Consider the following 18,204-nt stretch of genomic DNA (forward strand, 5'->3'; position numbering starts at 1 on the left):
CTCTCCCTCCAGAGAACCTGTCTGGGAGAGATATCTTTGGTTCTGATTGAGCCTGTACCTGAGCCGAGGCCCAGAACCCCAACACCTGCTGCAGCTGCTGCATCACCTCACCACGCAGCACCTTAAACTCCTCGGTGAGGGTCTGAAGCAGCTGGGCAAAGGCTTGAATTTGAGCCATGGCTCACCAGGAAAAAAAAATGGGTTAGTTATAATTTCACAAAGTGACTGTCCAAGCGTGACACGACCCAACGGGTGGTCGGTCATAAAGCGGCGAGACTCACTAGGGAACACCGGGGACACAATAACAACGGTGGGCCCTGCGATAGGGAACAGGGAAATGGACACCTCCTGCACTCTCCTAAGGATATGCCCTCATCTTCCTGACGTCCCTATACAGGTTCTTTCAACCTGTCTCCGAGCTGGATACCTTAGCCTTCACTTGCCCTGCAACTAAGACATACTGATAGGAATTCTAGATTGTGAGCCCAATCGGGGACAGTGATGATAATGTGATGTAAAGCGCTGCGGAATATGTTAGCGCTATATAAAAATAAAGATTATTATTATTATTATTATTATTAACTATCCCTGGGTAGGGAATTGGCGAGTGAACACTGGTCTCACCGCTGCACTAATAAAACACAAAGGGAAAGAAAGACAAACAAGGTATCAGCAAACAACACTTCGCTTTCTCTGCTGCAATGCACCGCACACAGCAGAGTAAGGCACCAGGAATAAGTATACAGCTGAAGAACCACCGCACTCAGCACACTCCTTCTCCAGCTAGGTTGATAACCAGAAGTACCTGTATAACCAACAGTCAGCTGATGCATCAGGTGAGCTTATGAAGGATGGTGGGAGTGGTCACCACCAACATCAGCTGACCCAGCAGCAATGCAATGCAATAACACCAGCGGCCACCCGGGAGGAAAACTGCATAAACCCCCAATGACCAGAAAGGAATAATGGTTTTAATCAGAGGAAATCAGATATTCCACAGATCCAACATGGATCGTGACAATACCTAGGAGCAGGGCCATACAGCCACTAGGCGCATTTTTTTTTTAAGGATGGGGTCAAAAGCCCTCAGGGGAGGGGGAAGCAGACCCACGCATACAAGTATGGGAGGAGGAGGGGGGAGCAGAGCCACGCATACAAGTATGGGAGGGGTGAGCAGAGCCACGCATACAAGTATGGGAGGGGGGAGCAGAGCCACGCATACAAGGATGGGAGGAGGGGAAGCCATGCATACAAGGATGGGAGGGGGAGCAGAGCCGCACATACAAGGATGGGCGGAGGGGGGAGCAGAACCACGCATACAAGGATGGGAGGAAGGGGGAGCAGAGCCGCACATACAAGGATGGAAGTGGGGGAGCAGAGCCACCAATACAAGGATGGGAGGAGGGAGCAGAGCCACGCATACAAGGATGGGAGGAGGGGGGGGCAGAGCCATGCATACAAGGATGGGAGGAGGGGGGAGCAGAACCACGCATACAAGGATGGGAGGAGGAGGAGCCATGCATACAAGGATGGGAGGAGGGGGAGCCATGCATACGAGGATGGGAGGGGGAGCAGAGCCATGCATACGAGGATAGGAGAAGGGGAAGCAGAGCCATGCATACAGGATGGGAGGGGGGAGCCATGCATACAAGATGGGACAGGGGAGCCATGCATACAACAGTGGGAGCCACACAGGACAGGAATGGAATGAGGGGGCAATACATACCTGGCTTATACTGGAATCAATAAACTTACCCAGTTTCCGTGGCAAAATTAGGTGCCTTGGCTTATACTTCGGTCGGCTTATACTCGAGTATATAAGGTATGTAATATATACACGTGTGTGGCTGTATATAATATATATATATATACACAGTATATATATATATATATATATATATATATATATATATATATCTTTGTTGCCATAAAAAGAGGGGGCCCAGACACAGTTCTTGCACAGGGGCCCCAAGCTGTGTCCGCCCCTGCCCAGGGATTAATTGTACTCGCATCCTACAGAAGTGAGTACAATTGAGGCTCTGACTGCCGGTCAGAGCGATGTGAGCAGCGTCATCGGATCATGTGATCACGCTGCTGATGTCGTTCACTCGCGCCGCAGAGGCGAACACTGGTGGTAAGTGATAGAGTGGAGCAGAAGACACCGAGTGCACGTGGGGGGACAATTTGAGTGGGGATGGGGGAATTTAATATGTGTGGAGAATTTGAGTGGGGTTGGGGGTTTTTAATGTGTGGGGTGAGATTTGGAGTGGACATGGGGTTATTTATTGTGTGTGGGGAGATTTGTAGTGGGGATGGGGGGATTTAATGTGTGTGAGGAGATTTGAGGAAACAAAATGAAGAGCAAAGGGGGATATGGGAAAACAGTAGGGGGGAATGGGGGGCATGTATGAGGAAACAGTACAGAGGAATGGGGGGCATGTATGAGGTAACAGTACTGGGGAATGGGGGCATATATGAGGAAACTGTACTGGGGAATGGGGGCATATATGAGGAAACAGTATGGGGGATGGGTACAGACAGCATGATGAGCGACGGGGAAATGTATGGACACAGTATGAGTAGCGATGTGAAAAATGTATGTGGACAGAGTGCGGGGAGTGAGGGTTATGGGATGTGTGCAGATAGTATGTGGAGTCAGGTGAGCAGGCAGTATAGAAAGTGAGGGGGTAAATATGTGATTAGACAGTATGGTGAACAGGAGGGATGTGAGAGGAGACAGTATGAGGAGGGAGGGGAATAGTGTGAGGACACAGTATGGGGGGACAAAAGTGAATGGGCACAGAATAGAAACTGAGTAGTGGGTTCGTAGCATGGGGGGACAGTGTATGGGCACAGCCAGGAGGGGACAGTATACCAAGGAGGGGGACTATGATGAGAGAATACAGTATAGAGACTGAGCCCTATAGGGGGGACACAGTATGAGAGCACAGTGTGAAGAGGGGGCCGATATGGAAAGGAGAGGTCATTGTGAAGAGCATGTACCATAAGAGGGACAGTTTGGGGGTCATATTTTGTGCAGACAATATAGTGAGGGGCATTTTTTATTCAGCAGCATTATAACGACACTTGTATCTTTAAGGGCATCATGTGGAAATTTTCTGCAAAAGAGCGGAGCAGATGAAGTCTGCAGAGACAAGCTGTGGATTAGAAAACTCATCATGGGGTCTGGACAAGATGAAGAAAAGAAGGAGATCGGCTCCAGAGACGACACCATCTATAAGGTACCTTGATGTAAATGTTATTTGTGATACTGACTAACTCTCATGTTTTTATTTATGTTAGGAGCATTAAAGGGGATGTCCAGGTTTGTAATGAGTCTGCAGTAATTCTATGTGACTGCAGACTTCTGATTTCTCACAGTGCGCATTGCATGCTGTCAGGATTCTCTCGTACTGGCGATTTACATTCCTGTGGTCACATGCTGACTAGACATGTGTGGCCTCAGTCAATGAAAATGAACTGAGTGAGGCCGGGTACGTCTAGTCGGAATGTGGTCAGAAGTATACAAATCACATGCTTGTGCTGACATGACTGTCCACGGGCAAGGGAGAATCCTAAAAGTGTGCAGTGCATTAGCTGTGAGAATTCAGTAGCCTGCGATGTCAGGATTGAGCTCTGCAGGTTCCAGTAGTTGTCACATGGACACTTCACTCATATGTGATTTTCATACTTGTGGTCCAGTGACATCGAGCTTCTCTTCTGCTTTTCTCAGATTTTCAATGAACATTGAGAGCATTAGGGAGAGCAGCTCGTCGGTACATGACTAAGTGTGAAAATCGCATATGTCCTTGGTGGGGGGGCGCCAAACTGAATACTTGCCCCGGGTACCAGAAAACCTAGATACACCTCTTCTGGTATGCTACTGCGAGTGGTGATTACTGGGTCCGGTGTAGGTATGTCTGTGCACAGTGCAGCACAGGCAGGGACTGAGGGTGTGCAGAGAGAGAGAATGGAGACCCGGAGACTGCCCGTCCCAGTCAAGCCCTCATTATCATAGGAATATGTCAGTTAATAAATTGTTTCTCTAAAGCTTAATAGTGTAGGTCAGAGAGAAATGGTTAGGGATGAGCTAGCAAGGTGCAGAGACAGGTAGTGATGGCTACTTGTGGACATGTGCAGCACTTGCGGTGAGACAAAAAAACACTGCTAGGAGCGTTTTTTTCCATTGCTGTAAGTACCACATTTGCCGGATCGCTGCAAAACCGCAAGTGCCGCACATGTCCGCAAGTCACATAGGGAATGAATGAGGCCGAACGCAGTGTTGCCGTAAGTGATCCGTTACGCGGCAGATGCGGGAAAACTGCCGGATCTGCTGCAAAAGGCTACTTTCACATCAGCGATTTATGGCAAAAATCACTGCCGATAGTGTCATACTCAACAATGGGGGAGGCAGCACTAAAAGTGCCTAGGGCAGCAGAAACTCAAAATACGGCCCTGTCTAGGAGCCTAACAAAAGCTGGGATTCAAAGTGTAAATGGGTCTGTATATCCAACACTGGCTAAAAATGTCAAAGTTTGGGAAAGAGGAAAGAAGATACTAGAGATCAATGGATATACCAAATTTACACCCTTATGGCCTAATAATAATCTGCCTGAAATATTTAAATTACAAAACGTTGTAGACTGGGGAAAACGGGAATTAATACTTTAGATCTTATCTTAAAAGAAGGCACCCTTAAAAGTTTTGAACAACAACAACTATAACCAAATTTGTGATTTAGACATGCGTTTAATACCTAAAATAAGAACATAACCCATGATTATAAATAGCAGTTCCTTTATTGCGGCCGCAATTGAAACAACTTCCTATAAAGGATTGATATCCCTCATATACAAATCCTTAATATCAAATTATTTGAAACAACATCCTACAAAACTCTCAAATAAATGGGTAGATAATGTAGACGAAGGGCAATGGAATACAGTCATGGGGCTCACAACTCATTTATCGATATGTGAAGGTTGTCACAATTATACATTATGCAAAGAAAGTATAGAACCCTTAGCTTCTTCGACAAATTAAGAATAAGATCATACGAATGATGCCCAAAGGTGTAAAATGGAGAACGTACAAATTAATGCATATGCTTTGGGAATGCCCTGCTCGGAGCAGTTTCTGGAAGGGGATACTCAAACTAGTTAGCAAAATTTATAACATTTATTTACAGATAAACACTATACTATGCATTTTAGGGAAGCTAAAGGAAGAAATGGATTTTGACCCTATATAGATAGGCATGTCTAGAATTCTGCTCCAGGCCAGAAAGAGGAATGAACTCCATAATCAGAATGGAGACGAGTATATATAAGAAAATAAAGTTTATGAGTAAACATTGAAAATGTTGGGTTCATAGCTAGACACCACTGGATTACCATCTGCTCAATTACTTAGAAATGGAATGTTGGACTTTGTAATATTGCATCAAGCATGATTTATGGCAATGAATGATGAATTAAATCGATAATACATGATGCCCTGGAACATGTACTAAGTGCTAAAGGACAGTGAAAATCAGGATTATTAGTAGTGATGAGCAAACATGCTCGGATAAGGCGTTATTGGAGTATGCTCGTGTGCTAACCAAGGGTCTTCGGAGTGCTCGAAAAATATGCTCGAGTCCCTGCGGCCGTTTCATAGCCACAACACATGCAAGGATCGGCCTGTTTGTTAGGCAATCCCTGCATGTGTTGCAGCTGTCGAACAGCCTTTAGAGATGCAGTCATGGGGACATATTTTTCGAGCACGCAGAAGCCGCTCGGTTAGCACACGTGCATGCTCGGATAACGCCTTATCCAAGCACATTCGTTCATCACTAATTATTAACATTCTGTTAAGATATGTGGGTGGACAGGTAACAGTTGGGGTATGAAGAAATTTTCTGTTATCCTCTCGTGTATTTTTATGTACGTAACATCTAATTGTATGTGTTTGGAAAATGTTTTTTGTGGTTAATAAAAATCTAATAAAAAAAAGTTGTTTTAGACTAGTTATGCATGAATGCAAAAATGAAAGCTATAACAAACGCTCCCTGTAGACTTTATTCACTGGTGACTTTCTCTATGGATAAGCTTTATCATCCTCTCACTATCCAGATGCACCACAAATTGGCTGCTGTATTCCTTGCTTCTGCTTTTATACAGGGCTATTACAGTCTCTCATGATTGACTGCGAATATGATGTGAGGTGAAACTTGCAGGGCATTATGTTGAAGATAACAAAGAAATGCCAGAAGTCATGTGATGTTTTCTGGTTAATATAATCTTCTTCAATACATAAAATGACAGCGGCAGTTTGTTACTATTCAAGCGAAGTAAATTGCAGATTCTTTTCCAGGTTCAGCAAAGTCCTACAAATTGAACAAGAATTTGAGTCGAACTGAATCAAATTCCTCATCTCCAGTAAGAAGTATTGAACCAGCTGTAAAATATTGACCATATTAAGGACATTAATATGAGGTGTTCCCTGTTTGAATATAGTTATGGTCAACAAGATGTGATTCCCTAGAAAAGCAGTGAGGTGTAGCACAACCTGATTTATTTGTTAAAACACTTTCCAAATTCTGAGCATCAAAGCAGCTTATGCCATGTGTGAATTGCTGATGGGTAACAAAGTCTGACTTCAGTTTAAATTTTTTCCCACATTCCAAACAGTAATAAGGTTTATCCCCTGTATGAAATTTTTTATGGACAGTAAGATGTGAATTCTGAGAAAAACGTCTGCCACATTCTAAACATAAAAATGGCTTCTCCCCCGTATGAGATCTTTGATGGCAAATAAGAATTGATTTCTTAGAAAAACGTTTCCCACATTCTGAGCATGGATATGATGGATATGGCTTCTCTCCTGTGTGACTTCTCAGATGCTTAACAAGATGTGATTTCTGACTAAAACATTTCCCACATTCTGTGCATAAGAATGGCTTCTCTCCTGTGTGAATTCTCTGATGACCTACAAGATTGGCCTTCCGTGCAAAACATTTCTCACATTCTGAACATGCAAATGGCTTCACGCCTGTGTGACTTCCCTCATGTCTCATGAGATTACTTAAATGGTTGAAGTATGCTCCACATGTAGAACATGAATATGGCTTCTTCAACTTGTGAACCCTCTCATGTCTAATAAGTTTTGTATTAGTTGTAAAAGATTTCCCACATTCTGAGCATGAATATGGCTTCTCTCCTGTGTGACATCTGAGATGCTTAGCAAGATGTGCTTTCTGATGAAAACATTTCCCACATTCTGTGCATATGAATGGTTTCTCGCCTGTGTGAATTCTCTGATGAGTTACAAGGTCTGCCTTCCGTGTAAAACATTTCTCACACTCTGAACATGCAAATGGCTTCACTCCTGTGTGAGTGCTTTCATGCGAAACCAGATGCCAGTAATCCTTAAAGTTTAGTCCACATGTAGAACATGAATAAGGCTTCTCCACGTTGTGCATTTTCTGATGCATAAAAAGTTCTGAATTAGTCCTAAAACATTTCCTACATTGTAAACATAAAAATGGTTTCACTCCTTTGTGACATCTCTCATGCCTATTTAGATTCCAGTAACGGCTAAAACGTGCTCCACAAGTAGAACATGAATACGGTTGCCCCACTTTGTGATATTTCTCATGTATGACAAGTCTTGGTTTAGTTTTAAAACATTTCCCACATTCTGGACATGGAAAGCCTTTTGTTTTTGTGCGACGTTTTTCAGGTTTAACAAGATTTAATGCATCTTCAGAATTCTTCCCACTTGGTAAACATGGATTCTCCTCTTTGGGAGATCTTTCATGTTCAACATTCTTTCTGTTATTTTTATTTTTCGGTAATGAATCAGGAAATAGGACCTGTTGAAAAGGGTCAGATGACAAATCTTCGCTCTGAAGGGCTGATGGCAGATCTAGGATACTGACATGCTCTTCATCTTGTGTGATCTCATCATCTTCTGATTTTAAATTATTTGATCTCACACGTCTCTTTGGGCTTCGGATATATTCACCTGCCGGGAATAAAATGTATTTCTTATTACGGTTTAATATAATTAACATAGTATTGATCATGTATAACGTTTCTATAAAACAACATAATGCGATAAACCCAGACTTCTGATAAATCACTTTGTAATCTTATGTAGTGTTATTCATTCTGTTGTTAAAGCATTTACTAACAAATAAAGATGGGCGGACACCTGGATGTTCAGGTCCGGCAGGTTCGGCAGAACAGTTACTAGAAGTTTGGGTGCCAGGACGAGGACAGCACGCTCGGGTGGTCTCCGAGTATTTATGACTGCTTGGAGATTTAGTTTTCCTAGCAGCAGCTGGATGATTTGCGACCTTTAGTTTGATTACATGTGGGGATTCACTAGCAACCAGGCAACCCCCTCATGTACTCAGGCTGGGTAATAGCTGTAAGGCCGGTTTCACATTTGTGGTTGTGTCCGCAGCGTTTCTTCCGCATATATCCGCATGCATTGTGTATTCCTATATTTAACATTAGGGACGCATTTGACGACGCATGCGTCGTTTCGTCATTTGCGGCTTGGCGCGGAAATGCAACATGTAGTAATTTTTAGAGGCGTCAATTTGCCACCTGGAAACGCATGTGATCGATTGCGCAAGGAATGCACCAAAAAACCCGCATTGCTGTCTATATGAACGCATGCGTTCACAAGCACATGCGTTTGCTTGCGTTCGTAAACGCATGCGTTTCACAAGAGAAAAACATGTCTAGACACTGATAAGCCACCCCCCAAATACAAGGAGATAAAGGGAGGGAGTGGACAGTTGCAGGTCACTTCACAGCAGACACAGAAGCAGACGAGACGCAGGCTACATCCTTGGAGGAAAACACGACACTGAACAATGTGAGTATATCCTATCCAATGCCTTTATTTTCTATTTTCTGTCTCTACATGTCCTAATTTCTGCCATTTCTTCCGTACCGCCACCACCACGATGCAGCAGGACTCTGGCATGGCCTTCCGTACCGCCACCACCACGATGCAGCAGGACCCTGGCATGGCCTTCCGTACCGCCACCACCACGATGCAGCAGGACCCTGGCATGGCCTTCCACTCTACGAGCACTATGGACTCTGGCATGGCTGCACGCTCTACGAGCACTATGGACTCTGGCATGGCTGCACGCTCTACGAGCACTATGGACTCTGGCATGGCTGCACGCTCTACGAGCACTATGGACTCTGACACAGTGCAGGCGGACCCTGACAGGTCACCCACCACGACCATGCAAAGACATATGAGCCCACCGAGGCTTCCCAGAACCCGGCAATCCCATAAAAAAAAAAAAACAGCGGACTCTTAGTATTCCTCCCCCTTCACCTCCCAGTGTGTCTGTAATGTCAGGTTTGTCTCACCCTTCCAGTGCGTCTCAAGCCTCTCATGTGTCAAGCCCCATCCCCGAACTACCAGACCTCACTAGTTTTCTCCTGCCACCTCTGCGTCGTCCACGGTTAGCCAGGCCTCAGTGCTTCACACCCCCGTTTACATCACTCTACCCCAAGCCAGCGCAGTTAAATAAATATTTTTTGTTGTTAAAAAATAAATACAATTTTATTTGCCCCAATTATGTTTGGTTTATTGTGTCTTTTGCCGCCGGCAACACACACCGTGCGCCAAATAAGAAACTTCGCCACACACTTTATTTTTGGGCCACATCATATCTCCAATAGTTAGCAAATAAAAGACTACAGCTTTGTGTGTCTTTAGTATAAAGATATGAGGTGGGCCAAAAAATTAATTGATGTATTATCTCCATAATCTCTTCTTTCTGCTTAGTCTGTGACTAGTGTTGCAGTCTGAAGAGAAAATGGTGGAAATACAATGGATATCAAAGTTCTTAAAAGTCTGGGAATCGTTGCCACGGCCAAAAGCTCCAATGTCCACGTTGATGAAGCGACAGTCCACATCGGCTATTGCCATGAGCACAACTGAAAAATATTTTTTGTAATTGAAGTACTCCGATCCTGTTCTGGCGGGTTTGATAATGCGGATGTGCTTTCCATCAACCGCTCCCAAACAGTTAGGGAAATCACACACTCCAGAATTTTTCCGCAATTTCAAGCCACATGTCCACGGTGGGTACGGGTATAAACTCATCCCTAAGTACATTCCACAATGCCCGGCAGGTGTCCGCAACTATTCCGGACAGGGTGGATATTCCAAGCCGGTATTGGAAGTGGAGGGATGATAAACTCTCTCCGGTTGCCAGAAATCTGTAAGAAAAACAAACAAACAAAAAATTACAATCTATTCTATTTATGGTGTGGTTACGCTAAAGACAGAAAGGAAAGCTATTTCCTGACATACATGTCAGAAAACACAAAATTTGGACTGTCATTGGTTTAGATTTGTTACGTACCTTAATGTAACCAGCAGACGTTCCTCGGGTGGAATCGCTCTACGGAGCTGGGTGTCCTGTCTCCGTATGGCTCCTTGGACACGAGCAAGCAAATCCCGAAACGAGTCTTGCGACATCCTTGTATATTCATGGAATTTCTCCGGGTTGGCATTAAGCTTGCCATACAGAGTGTGATAGGCTCCACGGCTCTCACGTAGTTCGATAATGGGGTATCTCCAAAAACAACTACGTTGTCTCCTTCTCCATCTTTCGCGAGCTCTGTCTTGCTCCCAAGCAAAAGCACAGGCAAGAAACAGCTTGATGCTTAAATCCAGGTTGAAATAAAAGCTCTCCATGCGAAGATCCATCATGACACAGGATACAGGAGCAAAATATGAATATTACAGCTGTTCAGGGGTCTATATAAAGAAATAACATAATACACACCCTCTGTAGTCCCATTGGTGGTGTCTGGATTTTTCTCCTGTAAAATTTCTCATCATGCGCACCAAAAACGCAAACTCAGAGAAAAACGCATATAAACGCATACAAACGTGGCGTCTTTTTTTACCGCATGCGTCTAAAAAACGCCGCGTTTATTTGCGTTTTTCCACCACTTGCAGATGCGGATTAAACACTGCGGATTCTGACGCAAATGTGAAACTAGCCTAAATCATTCAGCTGAGGTGATGAAAACTAAATCTCCAAACACTAACAAATACTCGGAGGTCACCGGAGCGTGCTCGAGAAAACCCGAGCAACGAGTACACTCTCTCATCACTAGTGGTAAAATCACCACCGCGGGTGATACAGGTACAGTTCCCACGCTGTCAAAAGACAGTGTGAGCCAGCAGCTGTGATTGGAGGTAAAAAGTTTACCGCCAGTCACTCGTGTCAGCTGATGGGACTACTACTGGTCTACCGATGCCTACTGCCACTAATAACAGTTAGAGCAGGAGCGTCTGATGGGAGTATTCAGCCGGCGCCTGTGTTGTAAATAAATAAAAAACAAACAAAACAAAAATGTCTTGTGTTCCCCTGTATTTTTCATAATCAATAATAGATGGGACCCCCTCGGTGAAAAATCCCTGCACAGGAGAAAACGACCACGGCGGGTTTCCCGCCATAACGGGCGCCATCTTAAACCTGTGTCACAATACAGAGGGAAACAAATGCCTGTGCTCAGCTCTGGTGGTGAGGCAGGTCAACCTTCCAGCCATTCCTGCGGGCAAATATTCCTGCTGCCCCATACCCAATACTCCTAGGGATAAAGCCCTATTGTCTGACCACCCTGGGCTGGTGAGTATACCCCACAGCACCTTTATAATACCACACAAACATCTGGTGCTTGCCTAGTAATATTCTGCACATCAAATAATAAAATAAGAAGTGGACTCATCACTACAGCTCTCAAATTTATTTCCGGGACATTTATCTTTATCTTCCATTATATGGGAAATACAGAGAGCATCTCTAAAATCAATAAAGGTCAGTCAAAAGTGCCTTAATACAGTTTTGTGGTATTACACTGACACCTAGTGGCCACTAAAAAGAACTGTTTCTTTCTGTATACCAGTGTTCCCCAAGTTTGGTCCTCAAGAGCCACCAACAGGTCATGTTTTCAGGATTTCCTTAGTATTGCCCAGGTGAAAATTCCATCAGCTAGACAGCCAACAATTCCATCACCTGGGCCATACTAAGGAAATCCTGAAAACACGACCTGTTGGTGGCTCTTGAGAACTGGAGTTGGGAAACACTGCTGTATACTATCAGAAGTCCTTTGGCCTGCTTTGACCTGCTCCCTCCTCCAACACTTGAATTGACATTCTCACTGCCTGGGCAAAAATCTAGTAACATGATATTCTAATAACCCCCTTTGCTAGTATGGGAGGAACTAGAAGCTTTATAATACTCTACTCAACACACCACACAATGGTTAACTCTGGTGTTAAGATGCCCAGATCTACCAAAACGAATAATCTAGCTACTCAGTCGGACCTGGACAAATACTTAAAAAAAAGTCTTGCAACCCCAAGTGCTATTAAATCAAACTATCCGCCTAATTCAGCACAAGGAGAAACGGATACTGGTATGGAGAGCGACTGATATGGGCTCTAGTTGCAAAGACCAACCTGTGATACGATATCAAACAAGAAATATCTCAACAAGGACATAGACTGGAGACTCTAGAAAGTGCACAGTCCACCTATGCAGAACACTCTAATGCTAGTCTTTCATGCATTAAAGCCAAGAGGAACAGCTACAACTTGTCCATTCCACTCTAGAGGACCATGAAAATCTAGAACACAGGAATAACATTCGGATAAAAGGGCTACCGGAATCTGTCGCCTTTGATGCTCTAAACAAGGCTGCAACTGAGACCTTCCGATCACTCCTCTTGGAGCAAGACCCTCAGGACATTGAAATAGTAAGAATACATAGGGCGCTTTGACCTAAGCCTAAACAAGGAGACCCACCACGAGATGTTCTGTGCAGATTCTTGGACTTTCACACCAAAGATCTGATACTAAAACGCGCCCGTGAAGAGCATAACATTAAATTTGAAGGGTCTCATCTCAAACTATTCCAGGACCTCTCAGCAATCACCGTGAAGAAACCACAACTACTTAAACCACTAACTGAAGCGGTTCTCCAGAAAAAAAATACAATACTGATGGCTATTTCCATTCGGGATCCAGATTATAACTGAAGATAAGAGATTACAAGCCAGATCTTCAGCTGAAGTTCAAAAACTATGCAAAGACTTAAATATATCCCTGGAGTAATACCCAGACATTGAGACTTTCAATGCGGCCTCCATACTACAACCCCTCCCTCTCCCGTCCCCTTGGCACCCGGTCTCTACTCCTAAATCACAGAAGACAAGGCGTAAAGTCTCCAGATCAACTCCCACCAAAGATCCGGACACCTGAATGGGACGCCCGTACCGGTGACAGAAGCAGGTACGGACTGGGGATGAAATTCAGCCCTGGCATTTGAAATCACACAGGCCCATGGTGTCCCCGTCCCCAAGAACAAGATGGGATATATCACTAATATTACCCTGGATGGCGGAAACGAAGATTTACTAAAAGACCAATATTTCTAATTATACCACGGCATGCTGATGTAAGTGACGGAGTGACCGGCTTTGTGCTCCGTCACAACTGTTAACAGTATTGGTGTCTTGAGAACATTGATTTTGTTAACAAGGTAGCACACAAGGCAGCCCACAAACAGACCGGCCCTTCTGGCATTTGCCAGAATTGCCAAATGGCCAGTCCGGCCCTGGACAGAAGCAACTAGTTGTGGAAAAAAAAATCCCCACATAATTTAGTAATCGGTTCAAACAGGATACTGATCTTTTCTATGAATATACTTAAAGATCTTCTTCTTGCTAACCATTTGTGTGACATTTTTATGCTGTTTTAAAAGTAATGTTCCAGTTAATCAATATAAAGACTAATGAAGGTTACATTTGCCTTCCCTACTAGCTGGCAGTAATTAGCTACTCCCATCCCATTAGTTTTCAATATGTTACATATAGTTCAACATCATTTTGTGCTTTCTAATAATCTAATGTCTCACCTTTGCAACCCTTCTATACCCTCTTTTTCCACCCCCACCCTTGCTTCTTCCTCCTTTCCCTCAGGCACCTTGGGATGTCATCTGTCGATGGATAATACTCTCTGTCACAGTACCCCCACATGGCTAATAACCAGAAGGTATTTAAATTAATCACTCTTAATGCTAATGGGTTCAATTCCCCGGCATCTAGAGGCCAAACCCTCTCATATTTTAAGAAAAAAAAAGTATAGACCTGCTGCTCCTACAAGAAACACACTTCACTGAGAACAAAATTCCCTCATTTGGGAAAGCATATTACGACAGATGGTTTCACGCCACTTCGCCCCAAACAAAATCAAAAGGAGTGTGAATAGCTATAGCTAAAGGTATTCAAATTTCTCCTCCATGATCAGTTAGTAGATACAGATGGCCGCTTTTATTGATAAAGGGAATCATGGCTGGGGTGGCTATTACCATATGTAATCTTTATGCACCAAACAAAAAACAATTAAAACGGCCTTTGGCTATATTAAAAAAGATTAGATATTTCAGAGAGGGCTCGCTCATTTTAGGTGGAGACTTTAATCTGGCTCTCAAGCCCTCCATAGATACAACAAAGAAAAATAGCGCGATCTCCCTGAGGGACTTGGCAAGATTAAAAGATGCTCTACACTCCCTAAACCTAATAGACCTATGGCGCTACATGCACCCGACTAAACGCGACTTCACATTCTTCTCACACCCACACGGTTCGTACCATCGAATCGATTATCTGTTTGCCCCTAGATCTTTGTTACCCAATATCCAACAAACAGATATAGTCCCCTCCATTTTTTCTGACCACTCCTATGTAACAGCTGACTTACTTCTCTCTAAACAATTCTCCCCATGCAGGTCCCTTTGTCACGATATTGTATGAAATATAATATGATTTTGTAGCTTTGCCCTTCAGACCCATGCTGCGGGCTAAAAAAAAACCTTCTTTGTGTGTTTCTGAATGTATGTGTAGAAGAGATTTTTATTGCTCTGGCCATAAATTACAAGCTCTAAGCAACTTACTTGCCCCTCCCATCTGTACTAGCTAGGACTGGTATAGAAGTTCTTTAAAACATGAGGTCCTTTGTCCTAATATTGTAAGATTCTGGGCCAACGACTTGGGCTAGGAAAATAATAAATACATATTGCTAACATCCATCGGCAGGTCTGTCAGCCCCTGTAAGAAAGCTTTTAATTCCACCAGGTAAATAAGTACAGATTTCTCTGGAACGGAGTGTCCCTACTAGCCCGAATTTAGTATCTATAGAGAACAAATCTTAATACAAGATGAATGCTGGGTGTGTTATGATACTGACACGTTCTGTAGCGGAGATACAGGCATTAGTGAAACTTGTGTGAAATTTACTAAGACTGAAGAGATAGGATGGTCTGAGGAAACCAGCCCTGTTAGTGATGTCACAAGGCTGTGGTTATTTAACCCCTTAGTAACAGCCAATACGTCTTTTAACTGACCTGAGATATAAGAGAATAGCCTCCCCATACAGGTGACAATCCAGCAGCTGTCGGCTGTACACTATAGCTGACAACTTGCTGTATCAGCTACGATCAATGTTGGCACAGTCCATATCTGTTTAACCGTTTAGATGCTGCTGTCAATAGTGACTACATCATTATAAATGGTTAACAGAGTGTGGGGGCTCCCTCTTTATCCCAATTGGTGCCCTCAGATCATGATTGTGTAGTCCTGATGTTTGCGATGGTAATTCACGACCAAAGAGCGGCCTTAAGGTACCTTCACACTAAGCGACGCTGCAGCGATACCGACAACGATGTCGATCGCTGCAGCGTCGCTGTTTGGTCGCTGGAGAGCTGTCACACAGACAGCTCTCCAGCGACCAACGATGCCGAGGTCCCCGGTAACCAGGGTAAACATCGGGTTACTAAGCGCAGGGCCACGCTTAGTAACCCGATGTTTACCCTGGTTACCATCGTAAAAGTAAAAAAAACAAACAGTACATACTTACCTACCGCTGTCTGTCCCCGGCGCTCTGCTTCCCGCACTGACTGTGAGCACAGCGGCCGGAAAGCAGAGCGGTGACGTCACCGCTCTGCTTTCCGGCTGACCGGTGCTGACACAGGATGCAGGAGGAGTGCAGAGAAGCAGAGCGCCGGGGACAGACAGCTGAAGGCAAGTATGTAGTGTTTGTTTTTTTTACTTTTACGCTGGTAACCAGGGTAAACATCGGGTTACTAAGCGCGGCCCTGCGCTTAGTAACCCGATGTTTACCCTAATTACTAGTGAAGACATCGCTGAATCGGTGTCACACACGCCGATTCAGCGATGTCTGCAGGGAGTCCAGCGACGAAAGAAAGTTCTGGCCTTCTAGCTCCGACCAACGACATCACAGCAGGATCCTGATCGCTGCTGCGTGTCAAACACAACGATATCGCTATCCAGGACGCTGCAACGTCACGGATCGCTATCGTTATCATTGTGAAGTTGTTTAGTGTGAAGGTACCTTTAGAGTCTGATGGCTGTTGTAACCTGTTCAGAAGGCACCGACATTTAGGTGGTAAAAATACACATTTTCATTTCTGTCATACCACTTTGCAGTAATTCCTGTAAAGCACCTGAAGGGTTAATAAACTACCTGAAAGAAGTTTTCAATATGTCAGGGGGTGCTGTTTTTAAAATGGTACCACGTTTGGGGGTTTCCCTATATATGGGACCCCTTAAGTCACTTCAAACATGGATAGTTCCCTAAAAAAATAAATGTAAATTTCCTTGAAAAAATGAAAAATTGCTGCTACATTTTTAAACCTCCTAAAATGCTGACAAAATAAAAGAACATTTTACAAATGGTCCTGATGTAAAGCCGACATGAGGGAAATGTTATTTATTAATGGTTTGCTATTGTATGTCTATCTGGATTAAAGGGATAATAATTCAAAGTTTGAAAATTGCTAATTTAACATTTTTCTCAATTTTTTTTATATTTTTTATAAATAAACACAAAACATATTGACCTAAATTCACCATTATCATAACGTATAATGTGTTATGATCTGGTGGCCTAGGAGCAGCATGAGACAGACTCTGGAGAAGGTGGTCCCTGTATTGACCGCAAACCCTGAACCTAGCAGCGCAACTAGAAGCAGCCGTGGGGGGTACCTAACACTCCCTAGACCCCTCGGCACAGCCTAAGATCTAAATACCCCTAAAGATAGAAACAGGAAACCTATCTTGCCTCAGAGAAAATCCCCAAAGGATAGATAGCCCCCCACAAATATTGACTGTGAGAGGAGAGGAAAATAACATACGCAGATATGAAATCAGATTTTAGCATAGGAGGCCATACTAGCTAAAAAGAAAGAAAAGAACAGAGTACTATGCGGTCAGTATAAAAACGCTAGAAAATATCCACCACAGAAGATACGAATCACCACATCTGACTAAAGACATGGGGGGTATATCTGCATCTCCAGAGAAATAGCCAGGCTGCAAAAAATCCTTCACAGACAAAACTGGACAAGGCAAAAACATGAACATGCACAGAACTATTAACCCCTTCATGACCGGGGGATTTTTCGTTTTCCCGTGTTCGTTTTTCGCTCCCCTCCTTCCCAGAGCCATAACTTTTTTATTTTTCTGTCAATTTGGCCATGTGAGGGCTTATTTTTTGCGGGACGAGTTGTACTTTTGAACGACATCATTGGTTTTAGCATGTCGTGTACTAGAAAACGGGAAAAAAATTCCAAGTGCGGTGAAATTGCAAAAAAAGTGCAATCCCACATTGGTTTTTTGTTTGGCTTTTTTGCTAGGTTCACTAAATGCTAAAACTGACCTGCCATTATGATTCTCCAGGTCATTACGAGTTCATAGACACCAAACATGACTAGGTTATTTTTTTGTCTAAGTGGTGAAAAAAAATTCCAAACTTTGCTAAAAAAAAAAAAAAAAAAAAATTGCGCCATTTTCCGATACTCGTAGCGTCTCCATTTTTCATCATCTGGGGTCGGTTGAGGGCTTATTTTTTGCGTGCCGAGATGACGTTTTTAATGATAGCATTTCGGTGCAGATACGTTCTTTTGATCGCCCGTTATTGCATTTTAATGCAATGTCGCGGCGACCAAAAAAACGTAATTCTTGCGTTTCTAATTTTTTTCCCGCTACGCTGTTTAGCGATCAGGTTAATACTTTTTTTTAATTGATAGATCGGGCGATTCTGAGCGCGGCGATACCAAATATGCGTAGATTTGATATTTTTTTTATT

At 43.6% G+C, this 18,204-nt stretch overlaps 1 protein-coding gene across 1 annotated transcript in view; it reads right to left on the reverse strand.

Moving 5' to 3' along the window:
- Positions 1–4,779: 4,779 nt before the first annotated feature.
- The window catches only part of LOC138663914 (zinc finger protein 271-like), a 75,641-nt gene continuing 62,216 nt past the window's right edge, over positions 4,780–18,204 (reverse strand). The window contains exon 7 of the mRNA XM_069750284.1: positions 4,780–8,007. Coding sequence (XP_069606385.1) covers positions 6,467–8,007 — 1,541 coding nt within the window. The 3' untranslated portion in view covers positions 4,780–6,466. The remainder of the gene's footprint in view (positions 8,008–18,204) is intronic.

This window comes from Ranitomeya imitator, chromosome 2 (genome assembly GCF_032444005.1).
Source record: "Ranitomeya imitator isolate aRanImi1 chromosome 2, aRanImi1.pri, whole genome shotgun sequence".
NCBI lineage: Eukaryota > Metazoa > Chordata > Amphibia > Anura > Dendrobatidae > Ranitomeya > Ranitomeya imitator.